The sequence below is a fragment of the Macaca mulatta genome, chromosome 7 (genome assembly GCF_049350105.2).
Source record: "Macaca mulatta isolate MMU2019108-1 chromosome 7, T2T-MMU8v2.0, whole genome shotgun sequence".
NCBI classification, from domain to species: domain Eukaryota; kingdom Metazoa; phylum Chordata; class Mammalia; order Primates; family Cercopithecidae; genus Macaca; species Macaca mulatta.
Genome location: NC_133412.1, coordinates 172804287 through 172824157, shown reverse-complemented (window position 1 = coordinate 172824157; position 19871 = coordinate 172804287). Strand labels below are relative to the sequence as shown.

At 41.6% G+C, this 19871-nt stretch overlaps 2 protein-coding genes across 2 annotated transcripts in view; one reads left to right on the top strand and one right to left on the bottom strand.

Moving 5' to 3' along the window:
• Positions 1-19080, bottom strand: part of CCNK (cyclin K) — a 30639-nt gene extending 11559 nt beyond the window's left edge. The window contains exons 1-4 of the mRNA XM_015144467.3: positions 19010-19080; positions 7081-7329; positions 6365-6446; positions 4368-4499 (exon numbers count right to left, since the gene is read on the bottom strand). Coding sequence (XP_014999953.1) covers positions 4368-4499; positions 6365-6446; positions 7081-7277 — 411 coding nt within the window. The 5' untranslated portion in view covers positions 7278-7329; positions 19010-19080. The remainder of the gene's footprint in view (positions 1-4367; positions 4500-6364; positions 6447-7080; positions 7330-19009) is intronic.
• A 586-nt stretch (positions 19081-19666) lies between these two features.
• SETD3 (SET domain containing 3, actin N3(tau)-histidine methyltransferase) overlaps positions 19667-19871 on the top strand; it is a gene marked incomplete at its 5' end in the record, with an annotated part of 85733 nt that continues 85528 nt past the window's right edge. The window contains 1 exon segment of the mRNA NM_001260871.1: positions 19667-19773.

The following is a 19871-nucleotide window of genomic DNA, read 5'->3' as shown; positions in this document are numbered from 1 at the left end:
ATTTTACTTAGTATCATTCCAGAAAACATACATGCTATTAATATTCTCATTGGGAACTCAGTGGATTTACAGAATAATTAGGGAGAATGGAGATTTTTAACCATATTGAATTTTCCTTCCAAAAATTTATTAATATCTTTTCAGTCCTTTAGTTGTTTTAAAGTCCTCCCCACTCCACTAACGAGGTTTCCACAAGGTTTATCCTTGAATATTTTACTGTTGCTATCGTTAATGGAATGTCCTCTTTGATGATACTCTCTGACTAATGTCTTGAACTCAGCCCCTGCACAGCCGGACTGCACCTACTGCTTAAAGACAACATAAACCACAACCAAGACACTGTGTGCGGGGAGGACAATTTGAGAGAATTCCTTGGTTGGCATCAAAGAAAGGGCATTGTAGAGGACTGTAAATCTCATCAACAGGTGCAGAGACCCATAGATCACTGGCTTTCATTTAGAAGCATGGTATTATTTCATAGGATACAGAGATGATTCGATAATTATTATTCCAAATTACATGGCAAGACTACAGTTTTTCAACCCTAGTTTCCCAAGCATTTTCTCATGAAAGTGTTTTAAAATCTTAGAAACTTTCACACAGTGTTAAAAAAAAAAATTGGGCCGGAAATGGTGGCTCATGCCTGTAATCCCAGCACTTTGGGAGGCAGAGGCAGGCAGATCACTTGAGGTCAGGAGTTCAAGACCAGCCTGGCCAACATGGTGAAACTCCATCTCTACCAAAAATATAAAAATTAGCCAATCGTAGTGGAAGGCACCCGTAACCCCAGCTACTTGGGAAGCTGAGGCAGGAGAATCGCTTGAGCCTGGGAGGCAGAGGCTGCAGTGAGCTGAGATTGTGCCACTGTACTCCAGCCTGAGTAACAAGAGTGAGACTCTGTGTCAAAAAAAAAAAAAAAAAAAAATTTTTTTCTTTGTCATTGTCACCACCTGCTTCCCAGAAGCTTCAACATTTCCTCTAAATTTTGAAACAATTCTTTTTACCAAGTGTATCAATTGGCTTGCAGGCTGTAGCCCATGTACTGTTACAGGATAGCCCACGGCCTGCCTTCCCTCTGTCTTCCAAATATTCAATTAACAGGGTCATTTTAGGCCTCTGAGCAAACATCATTCCTCAGGAACGCTTTCCCTCAGCCCCTATTTATCCAGGGGAGTTGCCTGGGTCCCTGGATGTAATGCTATCATAGCACCTTAAATGATCTTTTATACCGTACACCACAACTCATAATCGAATAGTTATATACTCATTTGATTAAAATTTATCCTGCCACTCAACTGCAGAGTCCATGAGAGCAGAGACCATGTCTGTTCTGCCTTGTGCCTCATGTCTAGTGCCCAACAAAGGCTGAAACAAATAATTAACATTACAGAGAAAAGCCACACGACTAAAATAAAGCTAATTAAGGCAAAAAAAAAATTTCATGGGACTCATGATCTTATTTTTCCTAAATACTTATACTGCCCCCACAAAAGAACTGCGCTCCTCTCTGCCGAGGAAAACATGTTCCAAAATGTCTTCACTGCTCCCAGCTCCAGGTGTTTTCCTTTGGCCCCGACTCCCACCAGTAAGACTGCGCGAGATAGAGAGGCAGGGGGCAGGTTGTAAAGCCCCCTCCCCTATTCAGATCTAACTGGTATGGTGACCCTTCTTTTCTCATTTTCTGGGGCACAAGAGCTGCAGAACTTCTATCTCAGTGTTCCTGGACCAGGGATTGGTTTCCTGACTTCATGGTATAGTGGGTAAAAGCTGAAAGTAAAAGGGGCTTTACTTTATCCCAAGGCACCCTGGGATAGCACAAACCAGCAGCTGCCACAAGTCTGCGCCCTGCCGTGGTCCCAGATCTGTGTGATGCCTTATCCTTAAGCACAGCTTGCCAGCCACAAGGTTCACCTGCCCCTGTGACAGTGGGGTGACTGAACATAGCACGTTCCTACAATCAGACTTATCACATCAGGACACAGGGCCCCATTACTCAGTAAAAATCAAATACCCACGCGCACTAAAAACATTATCTGATGGTGAAATTATTTCCATAAAACTGCATTTTTCGTTGCAGTTATTATGAGTTCCTAATAGGTTCAAATGTTTACAAATAGATTAATGGATTTATAATTAAGTTCAAAAGAGTTACCCACATTGGCAATACTTAGAAGATACTAGTGTGAATCACAACCACAATATATATAAAAGTGTTCTGGGCCCTTGTTAACTCCTCAAAGCAATGAGGAGAGTGACTATACATTCTGTATATACATACATAATGCTCAGCAAAGAAAAAGATAACTATTGTGAGACAATACAAGCTAGTTAGGAAAAACAACACCATGAATGGTGCTGAACTTCTTGGCTTTAGCTTTGCTTTAACTGTGATTTAGACATTTCCTCAGAACATTAGTTTGACATTTATTCCATAAGTACTTGCTGAACGCCTACTCTGTCCTGCCACTGTATGAGGCATCAAACAAAACGACAGTCTTTGCTCTCATGCATCTTACAGCTCAGAAGGGGAGGGAGTTATGTGTGTGATAATTTGACGAAAATATATCTAATGGACACTACTATCTAAATGCATACCACTAAGTGAAAGAGACCAATCTGAAAACGCTACATCCTATATGATTCCAATTCGATGATATTCTGGAAATGGCGAAACTATAGAGACAGTAAAAATATCAGTGGTTGCCAGGGGTTAGCGGGGAGAAGGCGACAAACAGGTGGAGCACAGAAAAATTTTAAGGCTATGAAAATAGACTATATGATACTATAATGGTGGCTACATGTTACTATACATATGTCCAAACCCACAGAATGTACAACACTGAGAATGAACCCTAATGTAAAGTTTGGACTCTGGGTGATGTGTCAATGCAGGCTCATCAGTTGTAGCAAATGTACCACTTTGGTGGGGGGGATGCTGCAAATGGGGGAAGCTGTGCATGTGTGGGGTGGGGGGTATATGGGAAATCTCTGTACTTTCCACTCATTTTTGCTGTGAACATAAAACTGCTCTAAAAAAAAAGTGTTTTTTTTTTTTTTTTTCCCCTGAGGTGGAGTCTTGCTCTGTCGTCCTGGCTGGAGTGCAGTAGCGTGATCTCGGCTCACTGCAACCTCTGCCTCCCAGGCTTAAGCAATTCTCCTACCTCAGCCTCCCAAGTAGATGGGACTACAGATGCGTGCCACCATGCCCAGCAAAAAATAAAAAAAGTTGTTTTTTTTTTAAAGTAATATTAGTGTATTCTTTTTTTTTTTTGTTTTTCAGACAGAGTCTTGCTCTGTCGCCCAGGCTGGAGTGCAGTGGCGTGATCTCAGCTCACTGCAAGCTCCGCCTCCTGGGTTCACGTCACTCTCCTGCCTCAGCCTCCCAAGTAGCTGGCTCTACAGGCGCCCACCACCACACCCGGCTAATTTTTTGTATTTTTAATAGAGATGGGGTTTTGCCGTGTTAGCCAGGATAGTCTCGATCTCCTGACCTCGTGATCTACTGGCCTCAGCCTCCCAAACTGCTGGCATTACAGACGTCAGCCACCGCGCCCAGCCAGTTTATTCTTATATAGTAGAGATGGGGTTTTGCTATGTTGCCTAGGCTGGTCTTGAATTCCTGGGCTCAAGCAATCTGCCCGCCTTGGCCTAAATAAAGTACTTTTGAAAATCTATTTAATTGCAAACTGTGATAAATGTTATGAAGGATAATTATCAGGCGTCACAGGGGTTGCAATAAGGGGAACTTGATGAGAATGGGAGTGGAGGAACACTGCCACGGGTCCCTAAAAGTGGTATTTTAAAAACACAATAAAAGGATATGTACAATTATTTGAGCACCACTTGCTGACACTGGCATGAGTTGTATGGAAAGGACAGGATGGGTGGTGTGACCAGTATCAAGCTCTGGGTGCATAAAAATGCTGCAAATGTCGATACTTTCCAACATTCTTTGGAAGCAAAAGATACATGGCATATGTAGGCACATGTATGTGTACATACAGCATATGTACTTTTGTTTGACCCAGAAGCTAGCTGGAGTTGCAACCCTGCCATCACTACTGCACTTAAGAAGTGGAGTCCTAATGGCAATTAAGGGGATTTTTGCTCATATCCATGAAATGTGCCATTGCCCCAAAGTGCTGAGAATACTCTTGGGCACATAAGGAAGCAATGAATAAGTGCAGGCTACATGATCTTCCCTCCTTTCTTACAAAAGCATAAAGTAACTTCTACAGAAGGCTCTCTTAGGAACTCAAGAGACTGGCAGACACAAGGGCCACAGGCATTGTCAACATGTGGAACTGTATCATAATGCTACCAAGAGGAATCAAGACCAGAAGGCAGGAAGTTATTATTGTTCTTACCTTTGGGTCATCTCCAAACTGGCCAAATTGTACATCATTTAATAAACTACGAGCTGTTTTGATGATATCTTTACATTTTTTTGGTGTTTCTTCTACTTTCCCGGCCAGAAATAGGCAACAGGCTCCTGTCACCTAAAAGAGAAACAAAAGTTCTTGATTTTTGTTATCAAAGGTCACACACAAATAGATACAATAAATTTTGGCCCTCATAATAAACTGATCTTCCTCATTCCGCAACCTTCCTTTTTATCATTCACAAATACTCTGATACTCTAGAATCTTGAAGGAAATTGTATACATAATAAATCCCCCAAAACTCTAGCTTCAAAAATTACTTAAAATTTAACTTTCTTAAAAAAAAGTCATGTAAACAAAGAAAATGCCAAAAACGAAAATAGCCACATAAATAAATTTTCTTCTCATATTCCAATCTGAAATTAACTCCCTAAATAGCAAGCTTTGCCGTGGAAAAAGAAAGAGCACAACTAAACACAGTCCTGTGGAATCCATCTCAATAGCACTGCCCATGTTTCCTTTTCTTTCTGCTATGGTCTGAACGTTTATGTCCTAATTCATAGCTTGAGACCTAATTCCCAAGGTGGCTGTATGAATAAGTGAGGCCTTTGGGAAGTGATTCTGAATGGGATTACTGCCCTTATAAAAGAGGCCCAAGGGGCTTGTTCCTCCCTTCCATCATTTGAGAATACAGCAAGAAGGAGCCCTTTTATGAGGAGTAAACCCTTACCAGACACAGAATCTGCCAGCACCTTGATCTTACACCTCCCAGGCTGTAGAACTGTGAAGAGTTAAATTTCTGTTGTGTGTAAATTACTGGGTCTCAGGCATTTTGTTATAGCAGCCTGAATGGATGAAGAAACTGTCCCTCCAGTTGCCTCAACCTTAGCTCAGTACCTATATCGCTGGGGTCTGAAATGCTCTGTCTTCAGCTTCTCTTTGCCCGCTCCAATCCTTCCTACACGCCACTCTCCTCACATAATCCTGATCACACTAGATGTCAGACACTCTGCCGGGGGTACAAAACTGATTCCAACATGGTCTCCTTCTTCAAGAACTTCACAACCAGTGAGAAAGACATGTATGTAAATCTGACTAAAATCTTAGCAAACAAAACAAATCAACGCAATGACCTTCCTGTTAAGTCTGTCATTTTCATGAAACCTCTTAATAACTGCATTGTTCCCCCACTAAAGTCAAATTTCGGAAGTCTGGCATTCAAGGCTTATCGTGGTCTGACCCGGTCTACCTATCTAGCCAGGGTTTCATCACTCCCTTCCTGCCAAATCAAGCTCCTGGCTGGGCTGACAATGTATCACATGCTTCCCCCTACCTCTGCTTATGCTAGCTTCTGTTGGACCACTAACCTAGCCCATCACGGCATGGCTATGTCCTATGTACGTTTAAGGCTTACCTTATTGCTGGCACCTTCCTCCTAGCACTTTCCCTGCTCTCTCCAAGATGTAATTCGTCTCCTCCTTGAATGCCACAGCTCTCTATCAGTATCTTCCGATGGCCTCACTTTCCATCATGTGCTCTGTGCATGTCATACCACTTACCCTGGACTGAAAGCTACTCTATCTCCCACAGAGAGTAAGAAACAATGCACGTCTTGAGGAGTAATCAAAGAATGAGTGATATGGCATAGACAACTTCCGCTCCATTTTGCTTTCTTGGTCTTTGTTGAGTCTCAATTATAAGCCCAAATTTATCTTGGGAAAGGTAACACTGGAGTAAACTTTCATAAAAAGTGCAATATGACTATGGTCCATATTGGCCTAAGTGAAAAGATTTGAATATGGCTAATTAGAATAAACAAAGTTCAAACTTGATTTTGTTTATATACAGTATATATCACATAAAAATAAATACTTTCTGGAAAATATGAGAAAAATAGAGACTACAATTAGTCCACCAAACTGTGTGGAAATAAAAACATATGACAGAGAATTAAAATAAAATTCAAACACTTAAACACTTACATATCTTGGGAATTGCTTGAAGGAATGAAACATATAGAAGCGATGAAAATAAATTATTCCAGTTGCCAGGGTATCATAGTGTCTGTTGTTCTGGTTAAGGACTCTAACCAGTAACTTTTACAGGTTATATTCTTAGTTAAATGTAGAAAAACAAAAAGACAACAACAACAAAATCAATGGTAAAGTAAACAGTATTAGTGGCAAAGTAAGGAGATGGGAATCTCAGGGTGTCAGAATTCTGGTACAAGAATTAGCAAGCTGAAGTTTTATACTTTTAACACCCTTTAGAAACACTTCAACTGTGATCTTTTTTTTTTGAGACAGTGTCTCTGTCACCCAGGATGGAGTGCAGTGGTGTGATCTTGGCTCACTGCAGCCCAGGTTGGTCTTGAACTCCAGATTTCAAGAGATGCTCCCGCCTAGGTCTCCCAAAGTGCTGGGATTACAGGCATGAGCCACTGTGCCCAGCCTCAACTGTGATCCTCATGGGTGCCTCATATCCTCCTGGCTGGCCACCTCCTCAGTGGCTAAGTCTACACCTTCAAAATGACAAACCAGAAAGAGAAAAACCTCCACCAGAAACAACATTCAAACAGATATTTAAGAACTGCTCTGGTACAGAGAAATTACTATCTATTTTGTCTACAGAATCTAATTATTTCTTGGTGGTGAGTGGGGAGTCTATCTGTAACAGACTCCAAGGAGAGTCAGGATACAGCCCCAAACGTGTGCCCACATCAAAGATGAACCGAGCGCCCTCTCGACGGTACCGGGCCTCAGTGGCTGGATCGAGTCCTTCAAGTTGTGAGGGTGTATGAGCCAAGTCTTTCTTATCCCAGTACCAACATGGCTTTGTGTGGTCCAGGTTTGCTGAAGTTACTGAAGGGCTTGAATTTTCTTTATTCTCCTTCATTTATTGAAGTAGACTTGTTCTTTCCAAAAGGTTCTCTGAAAATGTTAGAATCCTATGAGAAAGAAAAAAGCAAAGTTGGAAAGGAATACTCCATACTATAAGCAATCTAGAATCATAGATCGTACCTGGTTTGGGATTAGTATTTCCTGTAGAAACCATACGGTCAATAGCTAGTTACAAGCCCAGGCTAACTCCAGAGCCAATTTAACACAATACTGTTAAGATGACCCCAGTACTAATATTAATAAATCTCAAATTTCATGGTTGTTTAAAAAAGAAGAGTATTTCCTCCCTTTCTCTTGAGATTAAAGGGTTAATTTTTTTTTATTTGACAAAGTTTTGGAAGAAACGAAGTACATTTCACTTTCTTCTGGTTTTTCTTCACTAGACACACAAGTACTCTAACATTGGTCCAGATTCCATGCTTCAGTAAAACCTGGGCCTGTCTTAATCTTTACGAAGATTTATGTTCTAAAACTAACCATCTCTTCCATCTAGCACCCCTTTTCAGTTTATTCCATATAGGCACTTTCACTTAGACAAGTCATGGGATTTGGTTAATTCACATCTGCACAAATCACTGAATTCACTGATGTAAACCAAATGTGCATCTTGTGATTTGGGGAGTGGGTGGACGGAAGTGGTCCATGAGAGAAGGAGCTCCTTTAAACTGTTCTTGCTTTCTCATCCTCTTCCCTCTCTTTCTTTCAGAATAAAGACATTCTCCAAAAGCTCCATGCTGAGAGAAAGAAAAAAAAATACCAAGGATCTCATCTAGAGACCACTGTTACAAATAAGTCATTCGTAACCTGGATCAGAGACAGCAGAAATTTTCAAATAAGGTATCAAAAGGGTTCCGAAAGAGCTGGCTGGAGCCAGGTTAATCTGGTCAGCAAGAAAACAGCAGCTCTGTGGCCAGGTTCTGGATGAGGGCTCCCACCAATTCATCTGGAAACCAAAACTTTTCTGTGTACCTGCCTCATTTCTGGTGGGGAGGGTGACACGGCGGGGCTGAGTATTCTCCTCCTTGCACCTGGTAGCTCTGAAGGAAATCTGATCTTTCTTCCAAGAGGAAGAATTAAGTACCTGGACAAAAGCTTGAACTAATAATTTACATTTTTCTGTGTGACTGATTAAATTGGGCACTGTTCAAAGGGTGGGGGGAGACCAGTTAATTAAAATCTCAGAAAACATGACCTGTTCATAATCAGGTATCACACTGAGACACAATTCTCACCTACTGGATTGGCAAAAATCCCGAAGTTTGACAATTTGCTCTGTTGGCAAGGCTACAGAGTAGCAGGTGATCTTATAAGCTTCTGGTGGGAGTACAAAATGGTCCAACTGTCACAGAGAGGTTCACGATATCCAACAAAATTACACATGCATTTGCTCTTTGACCCAGCAATCCCACTGCTAGGAATCGACTCTGAAAATATTGTCGTAACTATGAAATGTGACAACTATGAAACAGCATGTGCATAAGATTATTCACTGTAGTGTTATTTATAATGGCAAAACTATAAACAACCCAAACGCCCATCACTGGGGGACTGGCTGAGTAAAATATGGTACATGCACACAACAGCATACCCCACAGCTGTTAAAAAGAATGAGAAAGATCATTAAGTACTGGACAGAGAGACTTCCAGATCAGCAAGGTACGGGATAGTGTACACAGTATGTTAGCATCCATGTAACAAAGGAGGGGAAAAAAACAGACATCTCTATTTTTTTTTTTTTTTTTGAGACGGAGTCTCGCTCTGTCACCCAGGCTGGAGTGCAGTGGCATGATCTTGACTCACTGCAAGCTCCGCCTCCCGGGTTCACGCCATTCTCCTGCCTCAGCCTCCCAAGTAGCTGGGACTATAGGCGCCCGCCACCACGCCCGGCTAATTTTTTTGTATTTTTAGTAGAGACGGGGTTTCGCTGTGTTAGCCAGGGTGGTCTCGATCTCCTGACCTCGTGATCTGCCCACCTCGGCCTCCCAAAGTGCTGGGATTACAGGCGTGAGCCACCGTGCCCAGCCAGACCTCTCTATTTTTTAAAAGTAATTCAAAAAATAATTACTAATAAGGAAAAACAGGATGGAAAAGACAGGAATGGAAACAAGACTTCTCTATGTGTATATCTTTTCATACAGCTTTGCCTTTTTATGAAAGCTTTTATTTTAAACTAATTGTAGGTTTATAGAAGAGCTGTAAAGATAGACGAGTTTTTGTCTATACCCTTCACTTAGCTTTCCCTAATGTAAACATCTTCCATAACCATGGTTCATTTATCAAAAAAAAGAAATTAACTTTGGTATAACCACTATTAACTACACATCATATTTGGGTGCAGGTGATATCAGAATAACTTACTAATGTTAACCATGAGCTCTTGGTTAAGATGGAGTCTACCAGGTTTCTCACTGTAAATTATTATTTTTCCCTTCCTATCTTCTATTCCTTAGATGAAAGTCACAAGGTCCAGCTCACACTCAAGGGTGAAGGAATTAAGCTCCACTTTCTGGAGGAAGAGGCATCAAAGAAACTGTGGACATATGTTAAAGCCACCCAGTAGTAAGTAAATATTTTGGGGGAAATATTTTATAATGCAAAATACTATACAAATGTCTGTTTCTCCTTCAAGTTTCATCTACTAATTTTAGCACTCACCTGAGATGATAATAACTGTGGTGTTCTAATGGTGGCTTTCTATTTCCTTTACTGCTTCAACATTTATTATTTGGAATCATTTTGTTAACATTCATTTCTTCTCTCCCATTTGTTTATTTATTTTAGTATAGGTGTGAGTATTTTATTCTTTGGGTTATAATCCAATACTATCACTATCATTATTTATTTTGTTGCTCAAACTATTCCAATGTGGCCATTAGGTGCTCTTTCAGCTTGACTCCCTTCCGAGTACTTTTATAACCTTTGATGTTTGAATCATGTAAATATTTAATAGACTCATAAACTTAACTAAAAATCAAGAAGCAAATCCTAAAACTCAAACCAAACGGGCAACAAAACCACACAGAAAATTTACTTCAAGTAATTTCTGATCTTGTTACATGCTTAGTGAGATATATTCTAAGGACAAAAAGAACTGAAAATAATTATTTATTTATTTACTTATTTATTTTAGTCAGAGTCTTGCTCTGTCATCCAGGCTGAAGTGCAGTGGCATGATCCTAGCTCACTTCAGCATCAAACTCCTGGCCTTAAGCGATCCTCCTGCCTCAGCCTCCCAAAGTGCTAGGATTATGGGTATGAGCCACCGTGGCCGACCCCAAGGAAATTGTAAAACTTCATTACTATACTGTTAGTAGTGTCATTAATATTGTAATTTTCAAACAAATTTTTTTTGCATGTTGTGGAATAAAGCAAATATGTAAATGTTAATGTTGTTAGGAACCAAGATTTTCAGTGCAGAGAAAACAAATGTACACATGCACAAAACCAAATGTTAAGAAAAAATCTGTGATGTTAAACTTTAACTGAAGATATCAAGATAAATCACGGTTAAAAATATATACATATATATCCCATTTCTCTCCTTTTCAAGTACCAAGAAGGAATGACAAACCTAGTTCTGAAATCTTAACTTTTTCAATACCAATACTCTCTAAAAGGAAGCAGCTTTCTTTCCAGTCTGGGGTTGGAGCCTACCTGGGATGTACTCAGACCAATCAAAGCTTATCAAAAGACATAGGACTGCTGAAGGAATGATTTGCTAGGGGAAAAAAAAAAGACATAGGAATCATCATAATGGGTGCCCACTGGACTAATTCAAGGTAATTTGAATAGTAAAAAGAAAAATGACTGCAGTTGATCATAAAATACAATCTATGTGTCCATAACAATATTAATACAGAGAGAGAATAATACTTTGCTAGCACTGATAACTACTGATAATAAAATGCTACTGATAATAAATGCTACTTTGCTAGCACTGATTTTAACTACTGTAAAAAATAATACAGTTTATCCTTAACAAAATGATCACACTTGACATCACTAATAGGGTGAAAACCTGCCATTATGTGACTTCCAATTGCAATGAGAAATAAATATCACCTACCTATGCAGTATTCTTGTCCCCCAAAAGCTTAACCTAAATTTAAGCAAACTTTTGACTGAACTTCCAGTTTACAATAAAAACTGATGGTAGGAGAGTAAGTGAAAAAGCACAACACGGAAACTATTAGTCACATCCAGAAGGTGAGACACACTACTCAACGACCGACCTGGTCTCTTCAAAACTGTCAGTGTTATCAAAAAACATTTTGAAAGACTGTCTTAGATTTAAAAAGGCTAAAGAGGGCTAACAACGAAATGCAATATGTGAACCTTGATTAGATCTTTTTTTTAAAAAAAAATTTTCAAACAATTAGGAAAAATTTAAGTATGAATTGTACATTACAGGATATCAGGAAGGGAATTACTGTCAGTTAATTTTCTTTGGGGGTAATAAAGATATTGTGATTACACAGGAGAATGACTTTATTCTTAGCAGATGAAGGCTGAAGTATTTTGGATAAAGTGTCTTAATGTCTGCAACCTACTTTCAAATAGTTCAGCTAAAACACAACCACACAGTAAACATGGCAAAAAACGAATATGTGTCCACAGGTAAACAAGTATTCATTGCACTATTCTTTCATGTAATAAAAAGTTGGGGATAAAGTCTGATGAGACTGCATAGGAGACCAGGAGGACTCCTTATCTTCATCAATCCCTCGATAGCCAAGGAATACTTGCCTATGTGTGGGTACTGGTTTCATAAATTACAACACTGTAATTTGAATCACAGCATACAAAAAGAAAAGTGCACTAATTATAATTGTATGGCTGATTGTTTTTCACAAAGTAAACACACCTGTGTAACACTATTCAGTTGAGAAATAGAACAGTACCAACATTCCAGAAGCTCTCTTCATTCTTCTCCTAGTCACTATCCTCCCAAAGATAACTATTCTGACCTCTATTTCCATCAATTAGTTTTGCCTGTGTTTGAAGGACTGTGCAATGACACAGTACCACTTTTACATTTGGTTTCTTCTGCTCAATATTAAGTTTGTGGGATTCATTCCTGTTGTTGCATAAGGCAGTAGTTGTTCATTCTCATTGCCGCAGAGCAGTGGTTTTCAAACCTGGGACAATTTTGCCCCCCAGGGGACATTTGGCAATGTCTGAAGACACTTCTGGTTTTCCTAACTGGGGGGTTGCCACTGGCATCCAGTGTGGGTAGAGGCCAGGAATGTAGCTGAACATCCTCAGTGCACAGAACAATCCCCCATGACAAGAAATTATCTAGTCCAACATTTCAATAGTGCCAAAGCTGAGAAAGTCTGCTGTACAGTACAGTTTTATCTTATGAATGTAACACACTTTATCTATCCATTCTACTGTCTGGGCATGTAAAATGTTTCTGGTGTTTGATTATTAATAAGTGTTAAACATGCACATATATTGTTATAGAACAGAAGGCAACTGGACAGTTGGCTGAGGGAATCAATATCTTGGCACATCTTAGCAATTTATTTACAGTTGGGAATTGCTACTTTAAGATACATATGCCTAACAGTTTTCCATGTACTTTTTTCATTTAAATATTTCCTGAGCATTTACTATGAGCCAGGCCTTAATAGCATGGCAGGGAACAAGACAAGCAAGGCCTCTGCCCCAGGAAGCTTACATTCTAGTGGGAGAGACAATAAAAAATAAATATATGAATTATTTGTCAGGGAATAATAATAACAACAACGCATGTAAGGGGAGACAGCATGATGAGGTTTGTTGAGAGGTATGCAGAAAGAGAACCAGTTAGGAGACTACAGTAGCAGTTCAAGTGAAGACTACCTAATACACCTGTCTCCACACAATGGCAGTTGGAAAAAGAGGTGTGTGTGCCATAATTGGCCATGAGGCAAAGAATGGAAAAAGATGATTTCAAGTTTGACTGACACAGAGGGTGATACTAAAAAGACAAATGGATAAGACAAGAGAAAAAGCTGGTTTTGATAAGAAGGGAGGAAAAGAAGAATTTGGCTCTATAAATACTAAGCTTGAAGAACTTTAAGATACTTTTGTGGAAATATCTATCAGACAGATAAATAGGCCAGCTGAAGTCTCTACAGAACATATCTACTTGGGATTCATCTATACAGAGGTGACAACTATAAAGTCGTGTTGACGGATGGAGGGATGGAGAATGAAGAAGGAAGGAGTCTGGGTACAGAACTCTGTGAACTTGTACCAAGTAGGAAGAATCACCAAAGGAGAGCATTTGCCCAATGACAGGAAGGTAAAACAGACTTGAATGTACTTATGATTTATCCACTTGTGGACTAAGAATCACCAAATAAGAGAAAGGGAAAAACACTGGTCCAAGAAGTAGGGAAATCTGCATCCTTCATTGCAAAATAAACCAAGGGATGTCAGCTTTAAACCAGAGATGGTAGTCAACAATGACAAATGCAAAAGAAAAGTTAAAGGACAAGGAACTAAGGAAAGTTTACTTTAATTGGTGATTAGTTGTTTTTTAGAGACACTGAAAATTGTGACGGTTGCACGACTCTGAAAATACTAAAAACTACTGATTTGTACAGTTTAAGTGGGTAATTTGTATGGTATAGGACTATATTTAAAATACCTACATACACATATAAATAAAATAACGTTTTTAGAAGTGCAATAGGACAGAAGGTGTAGAAACTGCAAGGGGTGGTAAAGAAGGAACAGACTAGGAAATAGGTTATTCTTTTTTACTCATTTTTTAATTTTTTGAGACAGAGTCTCCCTCTGTCATCCAGGCTGGAATGCAGTGGTGCTCACTGCAACCTCTGCCTCCTGGGTTCAAGTGATTCTCCTGCCTCAGCCTCCTGAGTAGCTGAAATTACAGGCATGAGCCACCATGCCCGGCCGGAAACAGGTTATTCTTTTGAGGCATCTGTTCTCAAAGAGAGTAACAGGTAATAGTAGGGAGTTTTTGTTATTGTTTTGGTTTTTATTTATTTTTCAGCATGAAGGAGAAGGAACAATGTCTGCAGCCAGAAAAAAAAAAAAAAAAAAGGAATGACTAGTGGAGTCAGAACAAGGGAGGCTAACTGGTCAAGGGATAATACAAAGCATAGTAAGAAAGTTAACCTTAGAAAGAAAGCTCTTTTTTTCCCTAAGAAGGGAAATTTTGAGAAAGACACTTTTAAATAATCTTTTAAGGGGGAGGAAGTACCTCCATATTCTCTAGGAAGCAGAATACCAAGATATCTGTTTAGAAGAAAGGGACAGAGTGGGGAACAGTGTTAGGAATAACCCAGTAGGGATGAAACTGGAATGGAAAAGAATCTCGGTCCACAAGTGGATAAATCATAAGTATATTCAATTTTGTTTTACCTTCTGTTACTGGCCAAACTCCTGGTCCCTTTAGGTTCCAAGGCAGAATGTAAACAATTCATGAAATGTAGTGAAAATATTATGGACATAAACAGAATAGAGATAGTCCTCAAAATCGTAGAACTCCCTGAAAAAGTTTTTGCCTCAGGTCTATAAACCTGTTCCCTATTACTCTTCAATTACTTTTTCACAAGACCCTAAAGTTATAAATTTTCTCATTAGCAGCTTGTGATTCCTGTGAAAATGACTGAGATTTATGAACTCTGCAAAATGAAAATCCATACACAAGCAACCTGTCAAGGCATTTTAGCAGCACCTTTCAGGAATGGGCTTCATAAATATCATTTTACATCTTAAAAGACTAAATACAGCCAGGCGCAGTGGCTCATGCCTGTAATCCCAGCACTTTGGGAGGCCGAGGTGGGTGGATCACGAGGTCAGGAGATAGAGACCATCCCTGGCTAACACGGTGAAACCCCATCTCTACTAAAAATACAAAAAAAGAAAAAAAAATTAGCCGGGTGTGGTGGCAGGCACCTGTAGTCTCAGCTACTCGGGAGGCTAAGGCAGGAGAATGGCGTGAACCCGGGAGGCGGAGCTTGCAGTGAGCTGAGATCGAGATTGCGCCACTGCACTCCAGCCTGGGTGACAGAGCAAGACTCCGACTCAAAAAAAAAAGACTAAATATATTTTCTACATTTAGAATTATGGAAACAATAGTAAATGTCACCACTCAATTATCTCACCCAATATCGAAATCCCCTCTTAGTAATATTTGGCCACTTATCAATGAAACAGCATTGCTGGGTATCAATAACTGGTGTTCACATAATTCCTATATTCCTATATTGATTTTTATCTGTTCTGTTCATCCCCTAGATCTGCTACACAGATGGCGTAAAATAATGCATGAATGAAATCTACCTTTTAGCGACTCTTTAACTTCTACCAGGGTCCTTAAACTAACCTTTGAAAATACATTTCCCTTATCTATTGATTGTCTTTCAAATAGGTAAAAGCAATTTTTACATTCTCTTCTCTAGGGTAAACAAATCTAACCATTTTTCTCATCATGACTTTTTTTTTTTTTTTTTTAAGTGTTTCAAGTCCTCCCTAAATATTAGGAATCAAAACAGATATGATGTGCATAGCACATGGGAGGGGGGTGGTAACTAACATTCAGTAACATGTCCATTGTGTGTCTGCTGCGTTGCAGCCATGTCTGCAAGCTAGTTTTCTTATCCTCACAATTTATCACTGAGAAAATGGAGCCAGAGACACGAAGCAACCTGACTAATTCACAGCTAGCAAGCAGCAGCCACAATCTGTCTTACTTTATACCAAGATACTGCCTTCCCTCAATCTAGACACTGCTTTTCTTCTGTAAGTGGAACATTACATCCTAGAACCACTTTTCTCAAGCCAGGAAAACTGAGTTTTTGTAAATGTAATCACACCAACTAAATTTATTTATTTAAAAAAAATTTTTGAGACGATCTCACCTAGTAAATTTATATCTGGTTGGTTCTGGCCTATTATTATATTCCAGCCTTTAAGAACTCTTTGATTTCTGAGTGTCATCTAATGTGTGGCTGATTATCACTACATGGTTTGAGTGCATTTATTAACTTGAGAATCATGCTGTTTATATATTTAAAGTTGGTAATAAAAAAGTGTTAATCAGAGGCCGGGTGCGGTGGCTCAAGCCTGTAATCCCAGCACTTTGGGAGGCCGAGACGGGTGGATCACGAGGTCAGGAGATCGAGACCATCCTGGTGAACACAGTGAAACCCCGTCTCTACTAAAACTACAAAAAAAAAAAAAAAAAAACCTAGCCGGGCGAGGTGGCAGGCGCCTGTAGTCCCAGCTACTCGAGAGGCTGAGGCAGGAGAATGGCGTGAACCCGGGAGGCGGAGCTTGCAGTGAGCTGAGATCAGGCCACTGCACTCCAGCCTGGGCGACAGAGCAAGACTCCGTTTCAAAAAAAAAAAAAAAGTGTTAATCAGAGCAAGGGCAACACCAGAGTCCTGTAGCATATCTCCAAAGACAACTCTTCAGGTTTACATCAACCCATTAATCAACATTTTGGGGTTGGTAATTTGCATGGATATCAATCCATCTAACCACACCTTATCCAATGCATATTTAACTCTTGTATCTAGACACAGTATTAGAATCTTGTTGGAAGACTGTGTCCTAAATAAACTTAAACGAACTTACGTCCAGCAATCCCCAATCACCACCAGTCTAGTAACAAAAGGAAATGATTTGTGTCACCTGGCTTTTTCTTGAAACAGGGTCTTGCTCTGTCGCCCAGGCTGGAGTGCAGTCACGTGATCACGACTCACTGCAGCCTTGATCTCTAACTCAAATGATCCTCCTGCCTCAGTCTCCCTAGCTACCACAGGCATGCACCTCCACATCTGGCTAATTTTTTTATTTTTTTTTAGTGATGAGGTCTCACTATGTTGCCCAGGATGGTCTTGAACTCCTGAGCTTCAGTGATCCTCCAGCTTTGGCCTCCCAGAGTACTGGTATTATAAGCGTGAGCCACCACCTCTGGCCTCACCTGGCCTTTTCTTATTGAAGCTCTGTTGGCTTCAGGGAATCAGCTCTCCTTTCCCAAGTACTCATAAACTTGTTGGCTCTTCCAACCAGATTCTAAAAGTTTATTAATAGGTTCCTAGCAGCCAAGGGCCATCGAATGGTTCTGTGTGAAAACTGAGACATTTACCAGACTCTAGTCTTCTATCATTAACTGCACTTTTAGGATTTTTCAAAATTTATGAATAATGATTTTATAAAGTCATCTGCAAATACTCTGGTATACAATTTACCTGAGCTTAAAAATATGATCACTCTGTAATCTCCTCAATTACCTTGAATTTAATTCCTCTAGATTTTTTTGTCCTCATCCAGTTTTAAAGAAAACAAGCAGAAAACACTGTCCTCCCTTTTAGACACTAAGCAGAGTCACTGCTTTCAAATATAACGTCCTAAAATGAACTAGCCCATTTTATAGGCCACGGCTATGACCAATTTTTCTTTATGACATTCAATTTTAGAAACAGCATTTAACATTTAAGAACCTCATTAACAACTCGAATAGTTTTTATTGCTTGTTGGTGCAACCTACATTTTCAAAATGGAACAAATTTAAACAGGATTTGCCTAGAAATCGACTAATATGCTGGAATACTGCATCACAGTATAATCGAAATGAGATACAAGAGGGGGAAAAAACCCTAAAAGACAGCAGTGGTAGTCGCTCTGAATAAAACAATCTCGGATAATTACTATATTCATAGTCAAGATTATTTAACAGGTAAGCATCCTAAGGGCATAACTTTAATCCAGATGTCTATCAATACTATTACCATTACCACCATCTATCCATTCTTTCATTCAGCAATACGGAGGGCTTATTAAACGTCAGGCAGTGTTCCAGGCGCTGAAAGCTCCTCGCTTTCATTCTAGCAACATCATTCATACAAACTTTTAGTGGGCACCTACAATTGCAAGGCATTGTGCTAGATATCTGTAAACAGCGATTTACATCGAGATACACAAACATCACCAAGTTTCCCTTAAAAACATAGACCACCCTTAAGAAATGCTTAGAAGTTCCTAACCTCAGATGACTTAGCAAAAGCTCCGTTTAACTGGCAATCTAAATTTAGCGAGCACTACCGAGCCTATCTTGGGCAGACAATAGTTTAGGAGCTGTCAGATAACCTCTAGATTTACGCTCCAATTTTCTAAAGAACAATTTCTCTCATAACAAACCAAAGCAACCACCAGGAGCGCGTCCGTAAAGACGATGTCTCGGCAACAACTAAATCTAACCGCGGAAGTGCCTTTTCCTCATTCTTAGTCGCACCCTCGTTACGTGGCTCTTCAAAACTCCAAAGTCGGAGTACCCTAGACATGGAACAACCTCCAAAAAGTCTCAGGCCTAGCCAAGGTTGGGACTAATACGCCGCGAAATAATCGGGGAGATATGAGCAGTCTGTGGCTGTGAGACTGCGCGGTTAACACCCCTGCCCCTTTTGTCCAACCCCTAGAAAGTCCCCGAACTCTGACTGCTCCCCAGTGCGAGGGCCGCTACCAGTTCTAGACTGAGCCCGGCCTCCCTGCCCCGCCCCGGCGCCTCAGACCCTCTCTACACGCCCGCCCCACAGCCCCGCGCCGCCCGCTAAGTTCAATGTGTACCGGAGGTTAGCGGAGGGAGGCAGAATCCGGAAAGAGAGACTCCGCCAGTGGATGGCGGCGGTTGACCATAACCTACTCTGACCTCCAGATACGCGGGAGGTGGGCGGTGCTGCCCGCAGTCGGTGGGTCACTCACCTCTCGCTTCAGGCAAGCCCCTTAGCGACGTCTCTCCTTGCGTACTGCGGCCATCTTGCATGTGGAATGTCGGGGAACTACGTCATCACGCTGCGTCTTGAGACGAAAACCAAGCGACCGGAGGGGCGGAGAGAGTAGGATGCCTGTCAACCAATGGGAAGAAAGCAGAGCTCTCAAAAGAGGAACAAGCCGCCGCTCTCCTCCCCGCCCGCCCGCCCGCCCCGCGGGACAGTGGCTGCTGCGTGCAGGGGGAGGAGCCAGTCACAGGGCCCATCCCGTCGGTCCCGCCCCTTGGAGCAAAAAGGCATTCTGGAGCAACCGAACCTGCTAACGGAACTTGGGCGCGTAGGCGGGGCCCGGGTCGAGATTCGTCCAATCAGAGCTCTGGCGGGGGCGAACGCAGCCAATTGCGACTTCGGGGTTGGCGGCCGCTGAGCCGGCCGCTCTCGTCCCCGGGAGCCGCCAGCCCACTGGCTGGGGAGGACCCCGGACGGAACGCCGGCTGGGCGGCGGGGCGGGGCCGCGCCCATGCGTCCGAGGTGTGGACCAATGAGCAGCGGCGGCGGCGGCCCGGGGGCGGGGTCCGGGGCGGGCGGAGCAGGGTTGGGCCGCGGCAGCGGGGCCGTCTCAGGCTGCCGTCCCGCCCCTCCCGTCCGGCCGCCGCCGCCGCCGCCACCGCCGCCACCGCCTGGGGGTTGGTTGAGGCGGACGGCGGGGTCCGGGCCGGAGTGCGTCGTTCCCGCTGCGCTAAGGGAAGCGGGCAGGTGAGTGCTGGCGGCGGTCTCTGCGCGCGCGCGGCCCGCGGGCTGCGGGGAAAACTCGCGCTGCGTCTCCGAGCTCTACGAGGCCGTCCCTCGCCCTG